At 44.6% G+C, this 25,336-nt stretch overlaps 1 protein-coding gene and 1 long non-coding RNA gene across 2 annotated transcripts; one reads left to right on the top strand and one right to left on the bottom strand.

Annotated features, from left to right (window-relative positions):
- Positions 1-3,235: 3,235 nt before the first annotated feature.
- Positions 3,236-20,102, bottom strand: LOC138924230 (uncharacterized). The gene is made up of 3 exons (XR_011439043.1): positions 19,972-20,102; positions 8,609-8,683; positions 3,236-3,359 (listed from the first exon to the last, which is right to left on the bottom strand). It is a non-coding gene; the product is annotated as an uncharacterized lncRNA (long non-coding RNA).
- Positions 20,103-20,861: 759 nt separating this feature from the next.
- IER5 (immediate early response 5) lies at positions 20,862-23,298 on the top strand. The gene has a single exon (XM_023640667.2). The coding sequence runs from the start codon at positions 21,395-21,397 to the stop codon at positions 22,328-22,330; it is 936 nt and encodes a 311-aa protein (XP_023496435.2). The 5' UTR covers positions 20,862-21,394; the 3' UTR covers positions 22,331-23,298.
- Positions 23,299-25,336: the final 2,038 nt, after the last annotated feature.

Consider the following 25,336-nt stretch of genomic DNA (forward strand, 5'->3'; position numbering starts at 1 on the left):
TAAGCAGTTCTGGCTCAGGGTTGCAGTCAGATAGCAGCTGGAACTGAAATGGTGCAGGACTGGAGCAGCTCGGGGTGGGCGTCAGGCATCTCTCTCTCCACGTAGACTCAGGGACTCTCCATATGGTCTCTCTGTGTGGATTAGTTTGGGCTTCCTCACTTTATGGCGGCCTCAAGGGCAGTGAGACCGCTCACATGGCAGCTAGCTTCCCTCAGAGAGAGTGTCCCGAGAGATCAAGGCAGAGGTGCATGGCATTTCTATGTCCTAGCTTTGGAAGTCACATAGTATCACTTTTGCCATACTCTATTTGGTAAGGAAGTCCCAAAATCCTACTCAGTTTCAAAGGGAGGGTATATAGACCCCAGGACTCAATGGGAATATTGTGAAAGTCACTGTGTTAGAACATGTGTGTGGGGAGATATTGCTGGGGCCATTTTTGGAAAGAGACAGTCTATCGCAACTGCCACACCCCCGCGCAACTCCACTCTGTGTTAGTTTCCTAGGGCTGTGGTAACAATGTACTGAAAACTGGTTGGTTTCTAGAACAACAGAAACTTATTGTCTCACTGTTCTGGAGGCCAGAAGTCCAAACTCAAGGTGCTGGCAAGGCCATGCTCCTGCTGAAGGCACTAGGGAAATATCTGTTTCAGACTTCTCTCCTAGCTTCTAGTAGTTGCTTGGCTTGTGGCTGTATAACTCCAGTCTTCACACGCTGTTCTCCCTTGTGTGTGTGTCTGTGTCCAAATTTCCCTTTTTATAAGGACACCAGTCCTGTTGGATTAGAGGTCCACCCCACTCCAGTATGGCCTCATCTTAACCCACTACTTTGACAACAACTCTATTTTCCCAGTAAGGTCACACACTGAGGGACTGGGGCTTAGGACTTAAATATGAATTTTGTACCCATAGCACACCCATACCAAAACTCTGCAGGCTCCCCTTGGTCCAGCAAAGCTTCTTTTGCTCCAGTGGATCAACTGACACTTGGGAAATCAAAGTATTAAATGAATTAACCCTACAGTGAGATTGACTAATAGTCCACCTTACCTTAACTCTCCATGAGAGGAGTTAAGTCAAATGAATCTGGTGGAATTTTGGATGGTTCTGGGGGGATTTTGGGGGCGGGGGGTTGTTATCGTTTCTTTAAATCACATGACTTAGTTTTCTCCCATTTATAAGAGTGCCCCCCCAACCCATGAAGGACAGGAAATGTGTTCCTGGCCTCCAACTTTCATCCCTGATGGTAAAAGGAGTTGCTCATTGATGTACTTGCCCAACAGCTTCTCCTCTAGAGCCTGAGGCTTCTGATGGCTGCTGTCTTTGATTCTCATAAGAAGGTCACACAAGAGGGCTGATGCTGACGTCTTTCGGTAGGTTCAATATGAGTTCAGACCCCCGGCCTTAAAATTTCTGGAAACACTCAGACTGTGGGGAACCCCTGCTGAGGAAGAAGCCCAAACTGTGGCTCCAGGGGGACTCACTGAGGCTTACACTGTGGCCTCCTTCTCCAGAAGATTTCCTTCTTGCTTCCCCACAGCTGGCTTGACTGAGTAAGAGGAACACCAAATCCAGCCACTTAAAGGAGTGACTTACATGTAGCAAGATAAAAATCATATACACCATTAAGGGTATCTTGTACATCTTATTTGATTACAACACTAAGCTCTGCCCATTTATTTTATTTCTGGCTCGTGAACCAACTGAGGACACGAGCAGGGCCACAGCTAGACCATGGGACATTTGTGCAAATTAGGAAATTTTTCCCTCCTCTAGGTGGACACTGACCCAGCTGGGTCACATCACTTAGGCAGCAGAACATAGAGTGAATTTCTATCCCGTTTGCCCCCTCAGTGGGGTATCCTTGTGCAGAGAACAACCTCATGTGGCAGCTCTGCTCATACCACTAGAGAATAGATGGGAATTTGCTGTTGACTAAGATGAATGACTTAATTTGGAAGGGAGGGGTGATGGTGGAAAAAACCAGATCAATTCATTCAAAACAGTAAAACTAGAAGCCCTATTTATATATCCAAACAGCTAAAATTATCTGAAAGGTTTTACATAATCCTATCAGAGTTTATTTACGGTGATCTATTTTTAAATTTTTATGTCATATTACACAGTCTGTTTACACAATGCCTTGTATGTAGTAGGAACTCAGTAAATACTTCCTGAATGAACCAGTACAGTATTTTAATTAGCTAGTCCTCATATACCGGTGCAAAAGAACAGTGTCACCTTACAACTGAAGTCATAGAGGGGAAATATCCCACTCAGGATCATATGACATTCCAGGGGCCCAGAATGAATGCTCCAAGGACTTGTCTGAATTCTCCAAAGGTTTCGGCAGCATTGACATTCTTTATTTAATACTTTATCTTGTCTTTGCCTTATCTGTGAGGTGAGGGATCCCAAACATCCTAACCACACTCTTCCTCCCCCCACACATATTAGGGACAAGGACAGAATTCAGAGGTTCTTATACAAGGCACCATTTTTCTTGAAGGCTGTGAGAAGAGGTGCTAAGAAATGAGTTCTCAGCCATCTTGGGGGCTCAAATATTTGATAACTAATATACGCCTTCTTATTCTTAAGACCAGTAGAGCTGTTATACAATCTGAATTTTCCTTTCTATCGTCATTTGACTGTTTACTTAATGAAATACAAATTTGAAATACAAATTTCATCGATCCTTATCAATGAACAGGTATGTGAAGCTGCTTGTTCTAAGGAGAACTGATCCTGCATGTTTTTCCGTCCTTGCCTTCCTCCTATTCGGTGTTAGCTAAACCCAGCAGGAGCTTCTGCATTTGTCCCTTATTTGGCGGGGTTTGGGTGTGAAAGAATGTTTGGGACCAGAAGGTTGGGAGTTAGTTGGAGCTGGACAGTTGGAGCTCAGTGGCTAAGTGGCGGCTGGAAGGCTGGGTTGGCCTGGAGCCCTGGCAAGCTGAGACTGGGTCTGAGGCAAGTGCCAGGCAGCAGCCAGACCTCTCAAGAAGCAAAACCAGGGCCAGAGAGTGGGAACAACCGAGGAGAAAAACATCATCTGAGAAAACGACTTCTCAAATGGAAAATAAATTCAGAGAACAAGAGGCTACAGAACGAAGTGGGAAGCCACCGGAAAGGAAAAGGAAGTGAAACCAGGAGAAATGAGTCTGCAACCCTACGCTACAACAGCCTTTGTTTTCTTTTCCTTTTTGAGGTATCAGTGTGGATTCTAAGGCGATTCTGTTACCTGAACTGAGTAAAAGCTCTATTTTCTTCTCAGCAACATGACGGCAGCATAAATTGAGAATTCTGGGAACACAATGAGAAGACACAAACTCTAAAAGGTGACAATTCCGGGGAAGTTTGAAGGGCTGGAATAACAAAAAGTGAAACATTTGGAGTTTCATCAGATGCTGAAATACAATGCCTTGAGGTAATTTAAAAGATCTAAAAGCCTGTACTCTGCATATTACTCACAAAACAGCTACAAATACATAGTCTGTGCATTACACACAAAAGGAAGTTGCCAAACCAGACATAACCCACAGAGGCTGCCCCCACTCTACTTTTAATGACTTAATTGTGTTACTCCTTGATCCCTGAGGACCAAGGAGGGCTGGAGACAAAGGCAAGCTGCTCTAACCCAATTTAGGCTTTTGCAACTAAAATTGAGATCAAATTTCAAACATTTGTAAACTTGCTCAGCTTCATAAACATGATATCAGTCTATAAGATGATGTGTTTATAGGCTCAGAGATGAAATTTTCAAGGATTGTCCCCGGCCGCAAAGAATTCGTAGTTTCTCTGTGTGGCATGGGATACACCATATTTCATTAAAGCCACAGAATTTATTTATTCCAATTTCTTACTAATAATTTGCCATGAATGTTGATATTCAAATTAAATTCTTACGGCCTTCATTCATTAATCAGTCATTCATAGAATGTATGTTCCATGAGGACTGAGACTCCAGTGCCTGGCACATAGTAGGCGCTCAATACATACGCATATTGACTGAATGAGTTTCTGTAATACCTGCTATGAGTCAGACTATAGGCAGCAGAGCCCACTGACCATTTGAAAATTAGCAAGTGTAAAAATGGCCCAGACATATGCTTATAAGCAAATCGAGCTCACTTCGTAGAAAATGATTTTAGGGACGGTAATCTGAATGTATTTGTATAAAATGGACCCTGGGCTTTATGTGAATAGAAGAAATACAACTCTGACAGTGACCTTTTGCGGTAATGCTGAAAAACATAGGTTGGATAAAACTTTAGAGTGAGATGGGAGGGCCTGCATATAAATATTCCATCGACGAAAGGGAGGAGGGAGAGCTGGGAAGAATGGGACGGGCCGAGGGCTGCCTCCCTCCCCACAGCAGCCGGGCTGGGCTTCCAGGACCAACAGACAGTGGCATTGGTGACGTCTAGGAACTCAGAGATGTCCAGCAACACAAGTAAGTTCTAACCCTCTAGTTGCCTTTTGCCTTCCCCAAATGGCCAGTCCTCAGAATTAACTCCCTCTCTAAACTGCTAAATACTTTTTGGCTCTGCCACTCAACTGACACTTGCTACTCTGTGTTGGTATTTATCTGTTTCTGCATGGCTTATCTCTCTGATTAGACTGTAAGCCCCTAAGGACACAGTTTGAATTCCATGTCCTTCACTTGGTATCAGGGTGGTCTTCAGTTGTTTAAATTCTCAGCCTCAGTTTTATAAAAACAGGTTTGTAACTACCTGCCTCCCAGCGGTAATGTAGTAATTAAATGAGTTAAGTGTGTGTGTGAAAGCACATTGCGCAGGGCGTGGCACAGGCTGTCTCTTCCTCCAGGTTTCCTCCAGGGACCACCCCCCTGGGTCCCACATAAGCATAGCTACCATTTCTTCAGTGCTTACTATGAACTGGGCATGTTACATACATTTTCTTTCTTCCTCACAACAACTTTAGCAGCAAGTATTATCTCTATTTCACTGAAGTTCAGGTAAGTTTTGTTTCTCGACAAGGTCACAGCTAATAAATGGCAGAGGCGTGATTCAAACCCAAGTCCTTCTCCATATACAGCTTGTGCTCTTTCCAGTACACCACTCTATCTGCATACAGTAGGCACTCAATTGATGCTTGATGAAAATTGTAAGCTATCATCTACTTAAAACTATGTTCTATAGTAAATCTTGGGAACAAAGGAATAAAAAGGACTTTATGATGAATCAGAAAATTAATAAAGTCTCATAAATTTGTGAAAGTCTGAATATTTTTTCTCAGCCTTTGATGATGTGACTTAAATGTTGAATAAGGCCTAGGGCCAATGAAGCACAAAGGGAGTTGTCACACATTTCATGGAAATGTCAGTGAAGCCCATGGATAAGATTCATTCCTTGTCAATTCTTGGCAGACGGGAATAGCTGATGCCCAAGGGAAAATTAAAATCTCCTCACCTCGCTAACAAACTCACCAGGGAGATCTAGTGGTACATAGAATTTTAGACCTGGAGGGTCATTTAGTTAAATTTTAGGGATCTTATAGCGAAATTTTCTCATTTTACAAATGAGAAAACTGAGGTTTGGAGAGAGTAAAATGATTTGCCAAAAGAAACTATGAAACCAATGACAAATTTTCATGTCTTTACATAAATATGTTCAACATTACTAGTGATTGGGGCCATGCAAATTAAGACCACAATGAAATATCACTACATCCATAAGAACGGCTAAAATAAAAAGTAGTGACAACATCAAAGGCTGGCGAGGGTGTGGAGAGATTGGATCACTCATCCATTGTTGGTGAGAACACAGAATGGTACAGGAACTCTGAAAAATACCTTGGCCATTTCTTAAACTAAATATATACTTACCCAGCAATTACACCCCTGCGAATTTACCTCAGAGATATGAAAACTTCTGTCCACATAAAAATCTGTACACAATTGTTCATAGCAGCTTTATTTGTAAGAGCCCAAAACTGGAAACAACCAAAATGTCCCTCCGAAGATGAATGGTTAAACAGTGGTACATCCCTGCTGTGGAATACTACTCAGCAATAAAAAGAGATGAGCTACCTATACATTGCAACAATTTGGATGAATCTCAAGGACAGCAGGCTGAGGGAAAAAAAAAAAAAACAATCTCAAGAGGTCACATACTATTTAATTCCATTCTATAACATTCTCAAAATGAGAAAATTATAGAGATGGGAAGCAGATTGGAGGTTGCCAGGTTTAGGGACGGTCAAGGGAAGAGGGGTGGATGTGACTATAAGGGCTAGCGTGGGAGAGGTCTTTGTTGTGACGGAGTAGTCCTGTATCTTGACTGCAGTGGTAGTCAAACGAATCCACACATGTGAAAAAAGTGACGTCAAACTATATATACATATTGTATCACTATCATTTCTCGGTTTCGCTACCATAATTATGTAAGATGTAGCTATGGAGGAAACTTGGTGAGGGGTACATGGAAACTCTCTGTTCTATCTTTGCACTTTCCTGTGAATCTGTAACTATTTCAAAATAAAATATTCTTTTAAATTGAAGGGCAATGCAGCAACTCATTTTTGTTGCCATATTTGTAATTATCTGGCTTAACTACTTATATGAAACTAGTTCCATGTAGAGATTGGTCAAATAATAGAATCGACTCGCAGTTGTAGCTTGTTAAAGTGGTCTGTGCCTGTTGTAGCTATCCCAAAACTCTTTTTAAAAAAATGAATCCCACTTACTTTGTAATCAGTAGGTTGCAAATTAAGATACTTAAGGGGACCTATTAACAGTGGAATAATCTGAAAAGGCTGTATTCTTAGAATTTGGTAGTCTCATGTTGTAACATTAAAAGTAATTTGTTTGGGAAGTACTGGGGGAAATTCCACCGGTTAAAATCACTGGTTTTAAACCCTATAGAAGAAAAAAATACAAAGTATTTGGTGCCTAGATCTTGCTGCCATCTTTTGTAATTTGAAGATGCCCCCTCCTAAGATGAGCGTCACTACCTATGTGACTGAGAATTCTCATCATTTGGTGGCGAGCAGCTCAAGATGTTTGAACTTTAAGCCTCTTTTTGCACAGGCAGGAGGGCTCCCACTTAAGACTCATTACACTTCAGCTCTTCTGATTGTTGGGCTCAAGCTGGTTTCCTTGTAGCAGCTGTTTTCGAGTTGCTCACAGCTGCACCTTGAGTCTACAAGTAAACCTCCCGTTTTGGGGGGCTCCTAGTCACCTCGGGGATGTGATTAATGCTTTTGATTGTGACTGAACTGGTCAATCTAATGAGTAAACTTCAGTTAACTGCATATTTCCTTAGGGGCGGTTCCTCCTGGAATTTATCCACATATTTATCCACATATTTGGTTAAGCATGATGGCCAGAATCTCAACTCTGCTTGGCATATATTTATAAATGTAACTCTGGCCAGTTTTGTCCACAACAGCTATCCCAAATTTCCTTTACTCCCTCAGGCTCCCTGCTCGATCCCTCCCCATTTGCCTCCAACTTCACAAAGAAAGTGAAGGTTCTCAGAAGTTCCTCAGCTCCCCAGCAGAATGGACCTACTCCCACCCCCACCTTTCCTTTCTTACCTTCAGTCTCACAGAGGTAGTTTACTTTTGTTCCGGGCTGGTCCCCCACCTTCGGCTCTAGATCCCTTGCCTTACTGACTCGCCCAAAACTTTTCTCTGCCAATTATCCCCTCTCCCTACTGTAGTTTCAACTTCATAGACTGGTGTAGCTGTTTATAGAAAAGAGCAGAGATTTCACAGCCAACCAGGTGAGAATTTGAATTCTATCTTCCCCATTTACTAGCTGTGTGATGTTAAGCAAGTTCATTTTTTAAATTGTGGTAAAATACACATAACATAAAATTCACCCTCTTAACCATTTTTACACGTATAGTTCAGTAGTGTTAAGTACATTCATATTGTCATGCAACCAATCTCTGAAACTCTTTTCATCTTGTAAAACTGAAACTCTACATCCATTAAGCAACAGCACCCCATCCCCACCTCTCCCCAGCCCCTGGCAGCCACCATTCTACTTCTGTCCCTACGAGTTTGACCACTTTAGGTATCTCATGTAAGTAGAATCATATGGCATTTGTCTTTGTGACTGGCCTGTTTCACTGAGCACAATGTCCTCAAGGTTTATCCTTGTTGTAGCATATCTTAAGCAAGTCTAAAAAACATCTCAAACCCCAGTTTCCTCACCTATAAGTCCCACACCTTCACAAGAGTTGTTGAGAGAATTAAATACAATGGGAACTCAGCGTTAGTGGGTTCCCTTTCCTCCTATACCCAGTGGACCTGCCCTGGATGAAGACTCCTTGTCCTTTAACGAATCTCTCTCGACTGTCAGAAACCCTCTCAAGTTCCTGGATTTCTCTCTCTGCTTAAGACCTGTCTTCATCTTCACAGCGACAGTTCTTAAAAACAAAGCTATCTGCTAGCTGTCTCCATGCCTCACTTCCCTACCACTCTTCAACACCCTGCAGAAGGACTTATGTATGTCACTACCATTCCAGCTCTACTCTTTCTGGGGAAGTCACCGGGAAACTCCCAACTGCTCAATCTACTTCTCAATCTAATTTCCCTTGTCTTTTCTGCAATATGTGACATGAATTATCATCACTGGATATACCTTTTTGTTGAAATCTTCTTCCTTGGCTTCTGTGATGCCACTGTGTAGCATTCTGAACTGGTCAAAAAGATAGGGCTAAGGTGAACAGAGGATATGTTTTAATGTATTGTTTTTATTCATTCATTCAACAACTATTTTTTGAGCATGACTATGTGCCAGCTACTGTCCTAGGTGCTAGAGATACCTCAGTGAACAACACAGACAAATGTGGTGCCCTCGCATGCTTTGGGGGCAGATGCTACTTCATTAACAGTTGGATGGTGGCTGGAGTTCTGCCTACCCACTCCCATCTTTCTATGTATTATCCTCCTCTACAACTAGTAAAAGAAAAAGTAGCTGAAGCATCTTTCTCTGACACTGTGAGTCTTGGGCCCCCGCTCTCCTCTCGTCTCCATGCCTGGCATCACAGAACAGTGACGTTTGCTCTCTTTGATCCCATCCTTGTCCTTGCACATTGTCCTATTGTAGAGCTGATAATGATGAATTTCTATTATGTTCTCATCTATCTCCCCTACTAGGGGGTGAGCTGCATGAAGGCACTGCAAGATGGGGTCATACTCATTCTGCTTCCCAGGGTCCAGTATGGTGCCTGGCACATAGAAGATGATCAGTGAATCTTCACGGGTGAAATCCAATTTATTCTTTTAAGTCATTAACCAGAATGTTGTGATGGCTTTTTCTGTCCTCATATTTTCTTGGTTTAGAACCTGAACTGCAGGGATTTTAATAAGTACCGGAAACATTTAGGAAACGTCTCACTTCCTTTTTCCTTTAAATATTCCTCCACTGCCACTAATTTGGCAAATAAAGTTGAGCTGCTCAAGGTCTTTTTCATTCTCTTTTTCTAGTGTTTTGGAACTGGAAGGGACCTTAGAACTTCATCATTTCACGGATTAGGATCCTAAGGCCCATGAAGTGCCATGGCTTACACAGGGTCACCCCACTGCCTAGCAGCAGAACCCAAACTTGAGAATCTGATTACTCATCCAATGTTCTATTACCTCCTGCTATCTCTCAAAAATTCAAAGCAACAAATACTTATGGAGTACCTATTAGACACAAGACAGTAGGCTGGATTCTACTGGAGAGATAGAGGCTGAGAAAAGCTCCCTACTTCAAACCATTTTATAATTTAGTAGAAAGAAAGAGATGCATGCAGGGAATTGTAGAAAATACATGCAAAAAATAAGGTGCATGAAAAATACATGCAGCACTGAGCTCCAACTTGAGGGACTGGCAGAAGACTTTGGAGTAAAGGTGGTATCTTAAGTAAGCCACCCCCACCCCCTACCCCGCTTCTCCTTTGGGAGAGTGGTTATGGGTGTGTGGAGATAGGAGTCTTCGAATCCTTCACTGGTCCCAGAAACCATTTCCAGCACAGCTGGCAGAGTGGGAACCCTGCTCACCTCTCACTGTGTGCTTACAGGAGAGGCGAGGAACCATGAAGATGCTGAGACCAACCGCAGGTTTTCTGAGCAGAGACGAAAGAGTCAGGCTCATTATTTCAGGCACATATTTACAACCATATCTTTTCTTAATCTAAAATGTTCCTGAACAAGGGCTTTTGAGTCAAAAGTCTTAGTTTGCAATTCTAGTCAACACAACTTGATTTTGTAAAACCCCTTCCATAAATGCCCAAGATATTAAGTGATACAGAACTACAGAGAATAGTCAGTAGAATTAATGTGCTAATGAGGTAGTAACACAGCTTTGCTCAGGATTAACACATTCAGGAGCCAACCAATTAACTGCCCTTTCTAATACCTCCCAGGCATATTCTGTGTTCAGAATTTGGTAAAGCTCCTGGCCTGTGTAAATCTCAGCTCTCCTATGCTTTTTGTTGTTTTTTTGTGGGGTTTGGGGAGTCGGGGAGGAATTGGATAAATAAATGACCTAAAGGTAGCTGAGTGACAAATCTCAGATTGAGCTATTGTGTCGTTATATTAAATATTGGTTACATACCTGCATAATCACATATTTGCTTAGCATCATCTCAGTCCTTTGTTAACTCACACATCCTTTCCGCCACCCCAATTTGGGTCAGAGTAGAAGCTGTGCTCTCTGGGCTGTGGGTATTCTATTTCGCCTACTGTTCTGGCACTCACCTTGCTTCCTAATTAATATCCCTCTATTATGCAGAGTCCTTGCCAAAGCGAAAAGAATGTAGGCATCTCTGGATCCAAACGTCTAACATTAGAGTCGGCCGCGAATGCCTTTGAAAGAGCATCCTTTGGAAATATCACACCACATACATACTCCCATTCCTCTCTCTTTACTTTGAAAGCCCTTCCATGGTCTCCAAAATATCCCTTCTCTTTGTAAAGTTTTTTCTTCTTAAGATATCTCACAAAGTCAAGGCTGGGAAAGATAATTTCATAAAATGCTTTCTATTTGTATCACTATATACTGCTCCTCCATTCTCTTTCCTGGAAACCTTTCCCTTAAGGGAGAATAGCTGTTTAATTCCTCCCTAAATCATTAATTCAACAAATGTGTGCCGAGCATAACTTTGTGTGTGCCAAGTATAGCACTACGGGCTGAAGAGGATATATGAAGAGCAAGTGTTGTTGGAAATCAAAATTAATCATATCACTTTTTTATTTTGCCTATCTTTCAGAAGAAAGTTTGTCAATACATTCTTTTTTCTAGAATATCAGGAGAAAAAGAGATAATTTATGAGTATTCCAAGTGTCTTCCTCTACTGTCTATTCTCCCATCCATTCATCCATCCATCCATCCATCCATCCATCCATCCATCCACTCACCCCAACACTTTAAGAATCCTTCCAACATTTGATCGTCTCCTTTGGACCAAGTGCTGTGCTTGGCACTGATGATACACACAGGAGACCCGCCCGATGCCTGCAGGGAAGTCCCAGTCTAGGGGGCATGGTCATATGACCAGACCGTGAACTAGAACATCACTGTTAGAGTGGGAGCATATGCACAATGCAAAAGTAACCAAGCCCGTAGTTTCTAGCAGCTGAGGTTGATTGTGAGTTAATTCATGGAATGGGTTTCTGTTTTTGATAGCTGCTTTAATTTCCTTTGGGTATATTTTCAAGGAAATTTAAAAAAACAAAATCCAGAATCCAATTTGATATGCACAATCTTTTAATCCTTTGGGGGCATATTTGGTCCTTCCATTTCTCCACCTTCCTCCTTTATCTTCAGGTTCCCGACCTTCTCGAAGGTGTGTTGCTGGTCTGTTTTCTTTGTTTAGTGCATCCTGTGTTTTCTCTTCCCATCCAGTGCCCCACTCATGACAGGTGACATTCCAGGACCCCAGAGAGCCTGGGCTGGCAGAGCAAACTGACATGTGGGAGTGTGAGAGGCGGTCTTTGAGAGAAAAGGAAGAGGAAGAGGTAGAAACGGCAGTCTGAGAGAGCAGAAAGGGAGAAAGGGAAACAGGAAAGAAAGGACAAGGCAGAGAAGGAAGAAAAAAGAAAAAAAAAAAGCAACACCAGCCCTAATCAGGTCTCTCCAGACCCGGTGTTGAGCAATTTCTGTAACTGGGAGTCAGGTTTAGAAAAGGGCTGGCTGGAACAGTCCTTCCAAACACGGGGGCGAGGAGGAGCAGCATTGCAGGAATACCAGGAGACCTGACTCATTCACCGAGCTGCATCTTAAAGGGCGATTCGCTTTGAAATTATGAACTGGGGGGAAAGAAAACCTTCCCAGCATCCATCATGTGTTGCTTCTGAAAAGTATTATTTTGGAGCACAAGCTGTTTCCTGTCTTTAAAGCCTATTATCTATTTCCCTTCCAGGTGGAGCCTGGGCTGCCTGCTAATTTAATCCCCTGGGTTTCCCCCTCTGCCTTCAAGAGCTCACAGAGGATGCGGGCTTCATAAAGAGGGCACCTTTGTGTCTTCCTCCCCTGAAGGCCCCCATCTACACTGGCAGCCAAGGGGATGCTATTTTGGGAAACAGCAGCTGAGTGGGGAGGATTGTTAATTGTTTGTCAGACCCTTCCAGTCTAGTTAGAGCTCATGGAGGAAAAAAAAAGAGCAAAGCCATAACCTTCATTCTATTTTACTCTCCCATCTGTGAGCGGGGGTGGGGCTAAATGGCTCCTTTTCCTCCCCCAGCACAGGCACACAAACTAATGTTTTAACAAAACAAACCTAATTCCTCTACCCAATAGGAAACACATAAACAAACATAATATTGGCCCAAGAACCAATCAAAGTAGTTTAAAAATCATTTATAAGCCTCAAAACAAACACCCCCCCCCCAAACCCAAACAAACAAAAATCCCTGTCATAACAGAAAAGAGACATCAGGGGCTCTGCCATCCCTTCCAACCATAGCATTTTATTCAAACCACTGTGGCCAAACTGTCTAAGCAGATCCCCTCTCCACCCAACAGCCAGTGACACACCCAAAAACAATTCCACGCAGGCACGCTGATCGGAATATCCGTGGTGACACGCACTCACTCCATCACAGCGTGGACACATTCAAAATCAAACGGAAAGACTCAGACTGAGAAAAGGCTTCTCAAGACTCTGACCTCAGGGGCCCCCATGTGACTCTGAAACTTCCTAAGCATTACGTCAGCCCAACAGCCCAGAGAGGGAAAGGAGGGGAAAGACTGGGAACCAAAATCTTAGGCTTCTTAAAAGGGCAATGCCACAAAACATTTCATAACTAGTTTTTCTTCCTTGACCAATTCTCATATGGAAGGATGTCTAATCCTACTTGACTTTTAAAGGGCACTTTTTTCCCCCACAATGGTCTTTTGGCATTTTCAGGGAATGCCAAAAGGAATTATCTTTTATTAAGAGAGGAGTTGGACTCAGAGAACTTTCCAAGTGACAATGATGCAGAGAAGACTATGAGAGTGCTGCCTATTTCACAATCGTTCTTCCTGCAAAGAGCTCAGACTGCCTTACAACCATAAATTTGCTATTCCACACACTAGCTCCTGGTTAGACAGCAGATCTGAAACTTCCTTTTACACTGGAGGATGTGTCTGTATAAATACTTACTCAGAATTTGCTTAGTCAAAATGAGCATGAGACGGCTTAGTGCTTTGGGGTTTTTGAACTAAATGAGCATTCATGTTGGAATTTAGATCAGCTATGTTGATCTAAAATGGACTTGACTGATGATTAAAATGTGTTCTATTAGCTACAGGAATTAGAATGGGAGTGGGGAGAAGAGGCCAGACTTTCTCATCAGCTGAAAGATATAGAGGTTGCTCCTAAATGAGGTGCTAATACCCAGTAGGATTTCCAGTACATTCCCTAACCTGTAGTAAATGTTTAATCAGAAAAGAGTAGGCAAGCAATTACGTTCTTTTTTTTTAAAGATTGGCACCTGAGCTAACATCTGTTGCCAATCTTCTTCCTTTTTTTTTCCTTCTTCTCCCCAAAGCCCCCCAGTACATAGTTGTATATTCTAGTGGTAGGTCCTTCTGGTTGTGCTGTGTGGGCCGCCGCCTCAGCATGTCTTGATGAGTGGTGCTAGGTCCGTGCCCAGCATCTGAACCGGTGAAACCCTGGGCTGCAGAAGCGGAGCGTGTGAACTTAACCACTCGGCCATGGGGCTGGCCCTGCAATTACTTTCTCAGTAATAGAATCACATATTTGTAAACTGCATGGCAGAAAAAGCAAACGGTCTATCAAAAATCAGCTTATTTTATGAGAAAAATAGCTTCTTATGGGGAAACGGTAGAGCTTAGGGTCATGAATAATTATGAGTAGGGTAAGAAAAAATGTATTTGGGGTGATAGTTTGGTTAATATACCACTAGAATTATTTATGTCGAGGACGCTCTTTTTACCCTCTGGTGGGCTGTGTTTGAATATTTTAGACTCAAATTTTGGGAACCCACTAATTAGTTTATCAAATAGTTCCTGATCCCTTGATATGTAGGTAGCAATATTCAGGGTTCTGAGTATAGAGGAGGCAGGATGTAAAAGTGTAATGTAGCATCTCCTGGCACTTTATAACATTACTGGGAAATGAGAAGTATGTCCACATAAAAGTGAAATAATATGTCAGTAAATAAAATACGAAACGGAAATATAAGGGTTATCACAAGATAAACGGTATTGTGGTTTTAAGTAAGAAATGACTGTTAGGTTATGAAAGAGAGTGTGTGTGCCCCAGTGAACATAACGTAAACATCACTGGGCACGGAAGGCTTCTTGGAGGAAGTGGTGGTGCAGAATTTGGGTAGGAAAGGAAAGTTGAGGAAGTAGGAGACAAGAGATATACCTTTGATTAGAACTGTCTATCTGGGGGAAGAGGGGGCATTTATGCTACTCAGGGTAGTAGAAATGTTGGAAAGGTTTGCCTAGATTCATAAAATCATAGAATCTAGACCTGAAGTGATTCTAAAACAATCCACTAGTCCACTGGTTCTCAAATGTGGCTGCACATTGAAAGCACCAACGGAACTTTAAAAAATTCCAAAGCCTGGGTCTCACCCCAGAGATTCTGACTTAAGTCATCTGGGGTGAGGCCTGGCTGTCTCAGTATTTAAAGGCTCCCCAGGTGATTCCATTGTGCAGCTGTGGTCCGAGGACCACTGATTTAGTCCAACTCCCCAATTTTACAAGATAAGGACCACCTGCAAATCTGCCCACTCACAGCTGGTGAGCAGCCAGGCTCTGTTCACTATTCCAGCTGTGTGTGTTTGACACTGTATCTGGAGACCAGGCCAGAGGTTGGATTTTTGCTGTAGAGGTCACGGGGAACCACTGAAGGTTTTTGTGCGGGAAAATGGCACATTGAAAACAAATGGTCCTGCAGCTTCCAGGAGGACATCAGAATTGTAAAGAATAAATGTGCCCTAACAACGCACGAGATTGAGGCTATCCAAGCGAGTACTCTTTCTCCGAAATTTGTTTGCACGTTTGTATTTTGAATTTAGACATAATAAAGCCATAATTTCTGTGTCATCATATTCAGATAAGTAGAGTTGTGCTTTTCTACCTTTGTGGCTACTTCCCAGTTCCAGAAAGAACTTTCTTCTGGCCAATTAGCTCTGTTTTTTACATTTTTCTTTGATTTTCTCCTCAACGGTACAGCTGTTTTATGTTTTACTTCCTTTTCACTTTATCTTTCCTCTCCTTTCCCTCTTCTCCAACCAAGGATGTTTGTTAATTGCTCACAATATGCTCATACATATTCATATGTCCACACCTCCCTATCATTTATTATTCCTAGGGCAGTGTGGTCCAATAGAAATATAATTTAGCCACATATGTAAAAAGAAACTGGTTAAATTAATTTTAATAACATCTCTTATTTAACCCGATATATTCAAAATTGTATCACTTCAACATGTAACCATTCTAAAAATATTATTTTATGTTCTCTTTTTGATGCTATGTCTTTGAAATCTGCTGTGTATTTTATAATTACAGCATCAATTAGGACACCAAATTTTCAAACTTAAAAAATGACACAAACGGGGGCTGGCCCTGTGGCCGAGTGCTTAAGTTCGCGCGCTCCGCTGCAGGCGGCCCAGTGTTTCGTTGGTTTGAATCCTGGGCGCGGACATGGCACTGCTCATCAAACCACGCTGAGGCAGCGTCCCACATGCCACAACTAGAAGGACCCACAACTAAGAATATACAACTATGTACCGGGCGGCTTTGGGGAGAAAAAGTAAAAATAAAAAAATAAAAAAATCTCAAAAAAAAATGACAAAAAAATTGGGTTTCAGGAATAGGATTTTATCCTGTTTCGGTTTTTAGATTTGAGATAAATAAAATTAAAAATTCAGTTCCTCAGTTGCACTAGCCACATCGGCTTAGTGGCTACCATATCGAATAGTGCAGGTCTAGGGTTTTCTATGGTGGTGTTTGCTCATTCTGTGGCTTGAGAGGGTACTAGGCTCACTTTAATGAGTTTGAATGGACTACTTATTGAGGAATTTGTTTTCCTTAGGAGTACTAAAGGAGGCAAGCATGACAAAGACGATCATAAAAACAACTTAAAGTTCTCTGAACCAAGATGCAAAATTTAGGACAAGAAGAAGGGTGGGGCTGTAATGGTTTAGAAAAGGAAATAAGGAGGAGGAAAAAATGCAGGCAGGCTTCGGTGTCCACCCCTAGTCAAATGTTATTTGAAGATAAAGAAATTCCATAGTAGTCAAGCAGCCAAGAGAAAAAAAGATGTAAAATACAACAGAATAGTGAGGAGAAAAAGTTGAATTGAAAAGCACGTTCGTCAGTTTTCAGAAGCGCAAGAGGAGTATTGTTTGCATAAAGTGCTAATAGTGTATTTTATAGAGCTTTTCCCCTAAAGAATTCAAGATGCCATTCAAACGAGTATTCACTCACAGAAGCAACTTGGACCAAAAACAAATTCCAAATGTTCTAACATTGAAAGGTAGGCACAGTGCAGAAAACTTATTTTTGCTTCACCCTTCTCACAGAGCTGTTGTGGCATAATTCATGTGGGTTTGCTTTGTTTTTATAGAGACCAGACTCAATTTAAGGCAATACAAGTGCTATACTCATCTGATAATAAGACAGCCTTCAATTAGTCATGAAAATAAGATACAGAGTCAACAGCAGTGGGCAGAGAGGCCAGAGCCCAGAGAGTGCCTGAGTGGGAACAGCTGCGGCCAGCACTCAGCTCCTGTCCAACGGAGAAGACGGGGCTAGAAGGACAGAACAGACTGACGGACACGCTCTGGCCACTTCTTCCACAGCAATTCCTTCCTCTGTTCTTCTGATACCCCTAATGCTTCTCACCATGCTACCAATTTTTTTCCTTTTTTTTTTTTTGAAGATTAGCCCTGAGCTAACATCTGTTACCAATCCTCCTCTTTTTGCTGAGGAAGACTGGCCCTGAGCTAACATCCATGCCCGTCTTCCTCTACTTTATATGTGGGACACCTGCCACAGCATGGCGTGCCAAGCAGTGCATAGGTCCACTCCTGGGATCCAAACTGGTGAATCCCGGGCTGCTAAAGCAGAGTGTGCGAACTTAACCACTGTACCACTGGCTGGCCCCTACCAATTTTTCTTTAACTCAGAAATATCTCAAAGACTGTTGAAGGCAAATTCTAACTCAGTTCCCTGCTTTTTACAACTTAGAAGAATATGTTCTATGTCTTCCCATTTTTCTTTGGTAGGAGGAGGTGAACTTGCTGATCATAAGAGCCCAGGCACTCCAGAGATGAATTCTCACGTTTCCGTTTCGTTGTCTCAGGACTAGAGGAAATCCTGACAACAACAGTGATTGTGCTCAATTTCGAGTCAGCAGACATTTATGGAGCACCTATTATGTGGTATAGTAGAAAAAGCATTCAAAATCAACGAGTACTAACCGTGTTCCTGCTATGTGCTTGGTACGGAGCTGGGCACCGGTATAATCACAACAATAGCGATAACTAGACTTAGTAAGTCTTAGTTAGTGCTTGTATGGTGCTAGGGACTGTGTTAAGCACTGTAGGTACTTTTATTAGTCTCATTTTGCACAATAGGTGACTGAGGCACAGAAAAGTTAAATAACTTGCCCACGTTACAAAAGTAGGACATGATATTCTCATTTCACCTAGACATGAAATAACTGTCCAAAGGTCACATAGCAAGTAAGGGGTGGAACAGGGTAATCTAGCCCCAGAGCCGCCCCCTCAAGCTTTAGAGTTAAATAGGCTTGGAGTTGAAGCCCATCCTCTCTACCTACAGCTATAAGACTTTGGAAAATTACCTAACTTTTCAGAGTCCTAGTCTCTTCATCTGTAAATGGAGATAATGACACCTACTTTCCGAGCTTTACAAGGATGATAGATAATGCCTGTAAAGCGACTAGCACAGTGCTGGGTAGACAGTATCACTATTAGGGATTCATGGATCCAAGAGCACAATCACTCGGTACGCATTGGGTATGGCCACTCCAGTTGTTAAAATATTGAAATGCTTCCATGCCCGTTGGCAGAACCTCTGCCCCAGGCCCTTTGAGTGGCCCCCTTCCTTGTCATCCAGCCCCTCCTGCAGGAGCCCCCATAATTCCTGGCACCGTCAGGGCCTCCAGGACTCAGTTCTGATGGTTAGTGCCTGTGTGGCACTGTTGTTAAATATTTTTGCCGTCTCCTGGGTACAAATCTGTGACGGGCTCCTGCCTTTGATGAGAGCACAGGCTGGGAGGGGCCCTGGCATGACAGGAGAAAGTGGTGAGGGCAATGACGAAGGAGGGTGCTGCATACGGCGGAGGACTGGAAACACCCAGGCTGGGGGGTCAGGAAGCCTTCACCGAAGGCCTGCTCTATCAGGACCTGTTTGGGGGGCGGGGCATCCCAGGTCATCACTAAAGTCCCTTTTGTGTCTCGGTGTTTTCATTCTTGCTACCTCCACTAGTTCAGGCCTTCATGACCCTTTGCCTAAACTCTCACAAGAGCTTTATAATTAAATGATCCTCTTTATAATTAAGTGAAATTAAGTGTACCAACCGTTCTAGAATCCATTCTGTGGCTCCCTCACTCAACAACCTTTAGTAGCTCCCTGTGGCCCCATCTCCTCACACACGACCCACTATCATGTTGCCCCAGCCTCTGTTTCCAGCCTTTTCCAGTTACTACAGGTGCCTGCCACACCTGCCACTTGCGATATCCCCTACACTGGACTCTGTTTCTCCTGCTGCTTTGAACTTGTGGATCCTACATTGCGGTTTTTCAACACCCTCCTCACATACAACTTGTTTCTCCCATCTGTGTTCCTTCCCTCCCCAGCCTCTTCTCCCACCCCCAGGTCATGTGCAGGGTAATGTGTCCTAATAACTAACATACATTGATAGCTTATTATTATTATGCCAGGCTGTTCTAAGACCTTTGCATGTGTTACCTTGTTTTATTTTCACAAACACTCTAAGAGGTAGGCACTATTATTATCTCTATTTTAAAATGAAAAAGACCTAGGCACAGAGAGGTGAAATAACTTTCAAAGGTCACACAGCAAGTAAAAAGTGGAGTTGAGATTCCAGCCCAGGATGCTTGTCTTCAGAGCCTGTGCTCTTAATTAGTGTTTTAAAGTGACTAGTAACTCTCAAAGAAAGAGAAAATAGAAGAAAAAATTTGTCATGTTATAACTCAAAATATACACCTTGCTTTTGTAATTATTCGTTATAATTTTATCTCCTTCTTTATGCTAGCTGAAAATCCCTAGAGGGAAGGAATTCTGGGTCTCATGGAATGGTGTCTCAGTTACCATCAATAAGTTGTGGGCATAGGTAATGTGACTGAGCCAGCACATCCCTTGCAGGCCTCCTGATTGTGAATTGGCCATAACCAAGCCCACCCTTCACTGGTATTTCTCCTAACTAAATACACTATGTGGCCCAACCCTCGTGCAGGATCAGGCCGATTGTTTCACATGGACTCCAAGAAGGCTATACTTACTTTTACGATTCAGATTGTGGCTGAGAGTTGTCACTTATCTTCTGCACAACAGAACAGATGTGTGTGTGATCCCTTTTAGAGTTGGAGAAACTAACGTGTCCTGAGGTTATTTATCCAGAGTCATCAGGCAGGTCTGTGGTGGAGCTTAGGTGCAACTAACTTGAACGGACTCTCCAGGAACCCACTCCAGGACCCTGGACAATCCTGTGGTGATTCTGCCACAATGCTGTGTACTAAGGATAGTAGGTAGACTAAGTCATTGACGGACCAGAAAATTCCGGAACACTCTTCCCCTATATTTTTACCTTGACACAAAATAAGATTATGACATCATCATGGGAACACAGGACTTCTGTATTTGTATTTTTAGAACTTGGCTAGACTTTTCCAAGAGTGGACTAGTCAGTCCTCGTGTGGGAAAAGAAAAAATCATTGTGGAGAACCTGTACCACCTTTCATTGTAACATGCGACATGTGTGTTTGTTCCAGAATCTAGAGAACAAAGTGATACATGTTGGCTTTAGTGAAGAAGCAATAACTTTGTACCTAGACACAATTCCTTGATAAGCAGGCAAACACAGGCACTTTTAGAACCCCGTTTTTCTTTCTCCGGGGTTAGAATTGACAGATGCTAAGAGCGTGTGACTCTAGGGGGCAAGGGACTCATCCAAAACTAATATCTGCTAACTATCTTGTAGTAATACAATTTGTTATCCAGGGGTCTCCTCTGCGGCATTTTGCCATCATCTCCATTTCTGCCAGGATTGACCGGCAACTTGCAGATGTGTGCAGCTTTGGAAATTGTGGCGGGGGAGGACAGCGGGGCTGATCAGGGAAAGATGCGGACTTTATTGAGGAGCAAAGTCCACTACCACACTCAGATGAAAGTTCGAATGATTTACTTCGCTTTGGTTCGGGCAAGCCGAAATCTTTAACGACAAAAAACACTGTGGCTACGCCCCCTCCCCACCGCCCGCCCCGTGAGCACAGACCCGACCCACCCGTCCCCCGCCACCGCACATCGGCGCCCCCTTTAAGAGCCTGCTCCGCGGGACTAACGTTCGAACTGCCCGGCGCCCCTCCTCGGCCTCCGATTGGCCGCGCCCGGCGCACGAGGGCGCGACGACCCGCCCGGAACGGTTGGCGGCCCTTCGCGATTGGCGGGCGGGCCGCGTATATAAGGCGTCGGGCGGCGCGGCTGCCCTCAGTTAGCGGCCGGATCCGAAACTGGCCGGTTGTCTGTTGTCGCTGGGGCGCGGTGGGTCCGTGAGCGCGTCAGCGGAGTCGTTTCCCTTCAGAATCTTCAGTTGCGACGGGCCACCCCGGGCGGACTTGTGGACGCCGCTCGTCCCTTCCCAGTTTCCGAACGCGGCCGGCGCTCGGCCCTCGCCCCCGCGTCAGCCCGGTGCGGCAGGCAGGCAGGATGGAGTTCAAGCTGGAGGCTCACCGCATCGTCAGCATCTCGCTGGGCAAGATCTACAACTCGCGGGGCCAGCGCGGCGGCATCAAGCTGCACAAGAACCTGCTGGTCTCGCTGGTGCTGCGCAGCGCCCGCCAGGTCTACCTGAGCGACCCGTGCCCCGGCCTCTACCTGGCGGGCTCCCCGGTCCCGCCGCCGCAGCCCGGGGAGCCGGCGGCCGGGCCACCCGCGGGCTGGGGGGAGCCGCCCCCGCCGGCCGCCCGCGCCGCCTGGCCGGAGCCCGAGACGCCGCCGGAGCGCCCCGCCGGCCCGGACGCGCGGCGGGCGGTTGACGCGGAGCCTGCGGCGCCGGGCGCCGGGGACACTCTCCAGGGCGGAGAGGCGGCGGCGACGGCGGAAGCGGCTTGGCGCCGCGCGGAGGTTCCGCGCGCGGCGGCGGCCGGGGGCGCCGGGGACCCCGCCGGAGGCGCGGACGTCTGCCCCGAGGGGCCCCGCGCGGCGCACCGCCCTTGTGCCTGCCCCCCAGGAGGTGAGGCCGGGCCGGGGGCGCTGAGCTGTGCGCCGCGGCCGGCCAAGGACGAGCGCCCCGTGCCTCCCCCCGGCTGCCCCAGGAAGCGCGGCGCGGCGGCGGGGGACGGCCCCGCGGACTGCCCGGCACCTGGCTCGAGCCCGCTGAAGAAGCCCCGGCGGCACCCCGAGGAGCCGGCGGGCGGGGCGGCGGCCGATGAGGAGGAGATGGAGACCGGGAACGTGGCCAACCTCATTAGCATCTTCGGGTCCAGCTTCTCGGGACTCTTACGGAAAAGCCCCGCGGGCGGCCGGGAGGAAGCCGAGGCCGAGGAGAGCGGCCCGGAAGCCGCCGAACCCGGGCAGATCTGCTGCGATCAGCCGGTGCTGAGAGACATCAACCCCTGGAGCACGGCCATCGTGGCCTTCTGAGCCCCGGGCCCCTGCGGGAAGGAGCTTGAGCAGCGGGCGACTCCGACGCGAGCGCTGGGCCTCTCCGGGCTCGAGGACGCCGCAGGGAGCGGAGGCGCCGGGCGCGTGGGGAGCCGGGGCGCTGCCGGGCCGAGCGGACGCACTGCCCTTGGCCTCGGCCGCCCGCCCTGCCGGCCTCTCGGGTCTCCTGCGGAGCCTGGGGGGCGTGAGGCTTATCGGAAGAGGACGATCGTTAACTGTTGTGTCTGTGTCTGTCAGTCTGTCTTGTTGAATTGAGACCGTTTTGTCCTTCTGGAAGACATCACCCCTTCCCCGGGGCTTAGGAGGCTGGGGGCAGACAGGGACTTTCCTCCGCCGGCAGCGCCGAGAAGGAAGCGGCTCAAAAGGCCGGCCCGGGGAGTTCCCCATCCGTTCTCGGGGGAGGAAGGGACTTTACACACACCCCTTACATGAAAGCTGGAGCCTCACCCGGGCCAGGAGTGGCGTTTCCTCCCAGGATTTCCTAAACCTGGAGGGATTTAGTCTGGAGTAGAGACTTGTATTATTTCTCTCCTTCCCCATCTTCCTCTCTCACTGAAGAAACGTCTATAGCCTGTGATTATTCTGGGAAAGGGGGATACTAGCGGCCAGTGGCTTCCCCACGGGGAGAAAAGCTTGATGAACTTCACGGAAGACTTCGAGCTTGGAAATAACGGAGTTTATAGAGAAAAGATATATTTTTAAAAGCTCTAGATCAGAACTACTACACAGTGCTTTTAAAAAGTGTTTAATGAAACAAAGTTTACAGACAGACGCCGTAAGTGGAAAGACCTTATGGTTTTGGTAGATATGGTGACTCCAGTCTTTGTTGTATAAAGGTTGGGGGAGCTGACAAGGTTTTTGTACAGTATTTTCTCCTTCGTTGTATTGATTTTTGTATAAAAATGTAACTTTACGTGTCTAACACGTATTAAATATTTTGAAGCAACTGCACTGCCTCTGTCTTTCTGTGATCACCTGTCTGTACTGGGAGGGAAATGGGAGGAGAACTATGGTCTGGGCTGGAAAATTGGAGGTGTGGTTTTTACTATCAGTCATGCACAGACTGGGGACATTGTTTGCTGACTTGAGTCAGTATCAAGAGAGACACATTTAAGGTTTCTCCCCCAGATCAGAGGACTGCTATTAGATACTAATATCAGTGGCCTGCCAGTTTCTTGAAACCTGCCACTACAACTGTCTTTCTAAAGTCATTTTAGGCCAGTGTGATTTTCTACAGCCCAATCTGATGGTGTCTAATGTTAAGTAACTTAAGCACCAAGTTTTGAAGCCCTTCCCATCCACAAAAATGGTTTTCACTAAAACTTTTTTATAGTCTCCTGTTAAACTATATAACATGGGTCATTTTTCAGCTTTGTTACTGGAAAAAAAAAAAAACGTATGAGGGAAGCTGAGACTGACTCGCCCAGCTGGTTAGGTCCACCTCTGCATTCCAGTGGATATCAGGATGGAATTTTCAGTGGTTTTTTTCCCCTTTTATTGTTACATCTGTAGAAAGTAAATGCATCAGTGAAAGGAAATTGCTTGTGTCAAACTAGCTAAGGAAGGAGGCCAAGGAGGGCTGGGCGAGTTTGACTTATTTAGCAAAACTTCCTGATTTGCTTTTGTCACCCAAATGGTGACATCAGTGTTTGGGTCATGGTAAACATTTAGGTGATGACAGCCAAGTGATCTGTTGATCTTAGAATTACTGCATGTAAGAGAGCTTTTGTCTAAGGCAAAATGTTTAATATTTGAGAGGTATACAGTAATCTATTTCTGAAGCAAATCAATTAGAAAATGGTATCTTAAAATATGCTTGCTAGTTCTTTAAAAAATGGCATTGGTCTATAACAGCTTATCAATAAATGTGGTGTTTGAGCGATGGGAGAAATTGAGGGAAGATTACACAAAGCTTTAAGTAAAGGTTAGAGACTTGGAGGGAAAGGAGCAGGTGAATGGGGCTTTGGCCTTCCAAAGTCCCGATTATAGGAACTTCTGTCATAGCTGAGTAGGCCAATGCTTTGATATTTTTGCAAATGTGTTAGTGATTCATTAAGTGAAAGGAACTTTCTACTTTATGCTCCATCACCATAATGATATATTCATAGAATTAAACAGTCTCTAATCAGTCTTGTTAAAATTGTCTTTCGGATATTAGCTACTTAAGTTCCGTTATAGCCACGAGAGATCCATTGAGTGCTGACTCCTTAAACTGAAGCAGGTGTCCAGGGCCTTAATTTTGCTAACATTTCCTGTTGCTAGAAAGTAATCATTATGCTTGAACAGCTATCTCAGTGTGTTTTTACATTTGAAAGGGGTAACATTCTGTGTGTTTTAAGAGGGTTCATATGTTTTGGATGAGACTAATGTTCCTGTTGATCCTTGTTTTCACATTAAGATGAACCATGGGACCATGTATCTGCTTAATTTAAAAAATGTAAATGGATGTATTTGATCGGGAAATACAGCTTTGTAGGAAATCAGAAAAGATCATTTTTGTTGCGGAATTGTTGCAGAAGCAGCATAGTGTAATGGTTAGAGTGTGGGCTCTGGAGCCAGACTTCCTGGTTTTGTATCTTTGCTCTGCCAGTTATTAGCCAAGGGACCCTGGACAAGTTACTTCATCTCTCTGTGCCTCCGTTTTTTCAAATGTGAAACTGAGATAATTGTACCTTCTTCACAGGTTTGTGAAAATGAATGTTACTGCCCCTAACGTTCTTAGAAAAGTACCTCATACGTGTCAGCACTCAGTTGTTACTGATTGTTAATGTAGAAGTGAATTCTGTGTATAAATAGATATATTATGTTCCAAGAATTGCCTATATTTGTGAGAAAGGAGGGGGAAGGGAGAATATATTTTTAAATTATCCTATCTGTGAATAGTGGGTTCTTTTATCCTTCTGTTTTTCTCTGGATACTTGGCAGTCACGAAACTTGGTTCCATCAGCATAGTGTTGCTGTTCTGTATGTCTCACACCAACCCTG

Source organism: Equus caballus, chromosome 5 (assembly GCF_041296265.1).
Source record: "Equus caballus isolate H_3958 breed thoroughbred chromosome 5, TB-T2T, whole genome shotgun sequence".
In the NCBI taxonomy this organism is placed as follows: Eukaryota; Metazoa; Chordata; class Mammalia; order Perissodactyla; family Equidae; genus Equus; species Equus caballus.

Excerpts from the sequence above, each read along its gene's own strand:
- IER5 (XM_023640667.2), top strand. The coding sequence starts at position 21,395 with ATGGAGTTCAAGCTGGAGGCTCACCGCATCGTCAGCATCTCGCTGGGC.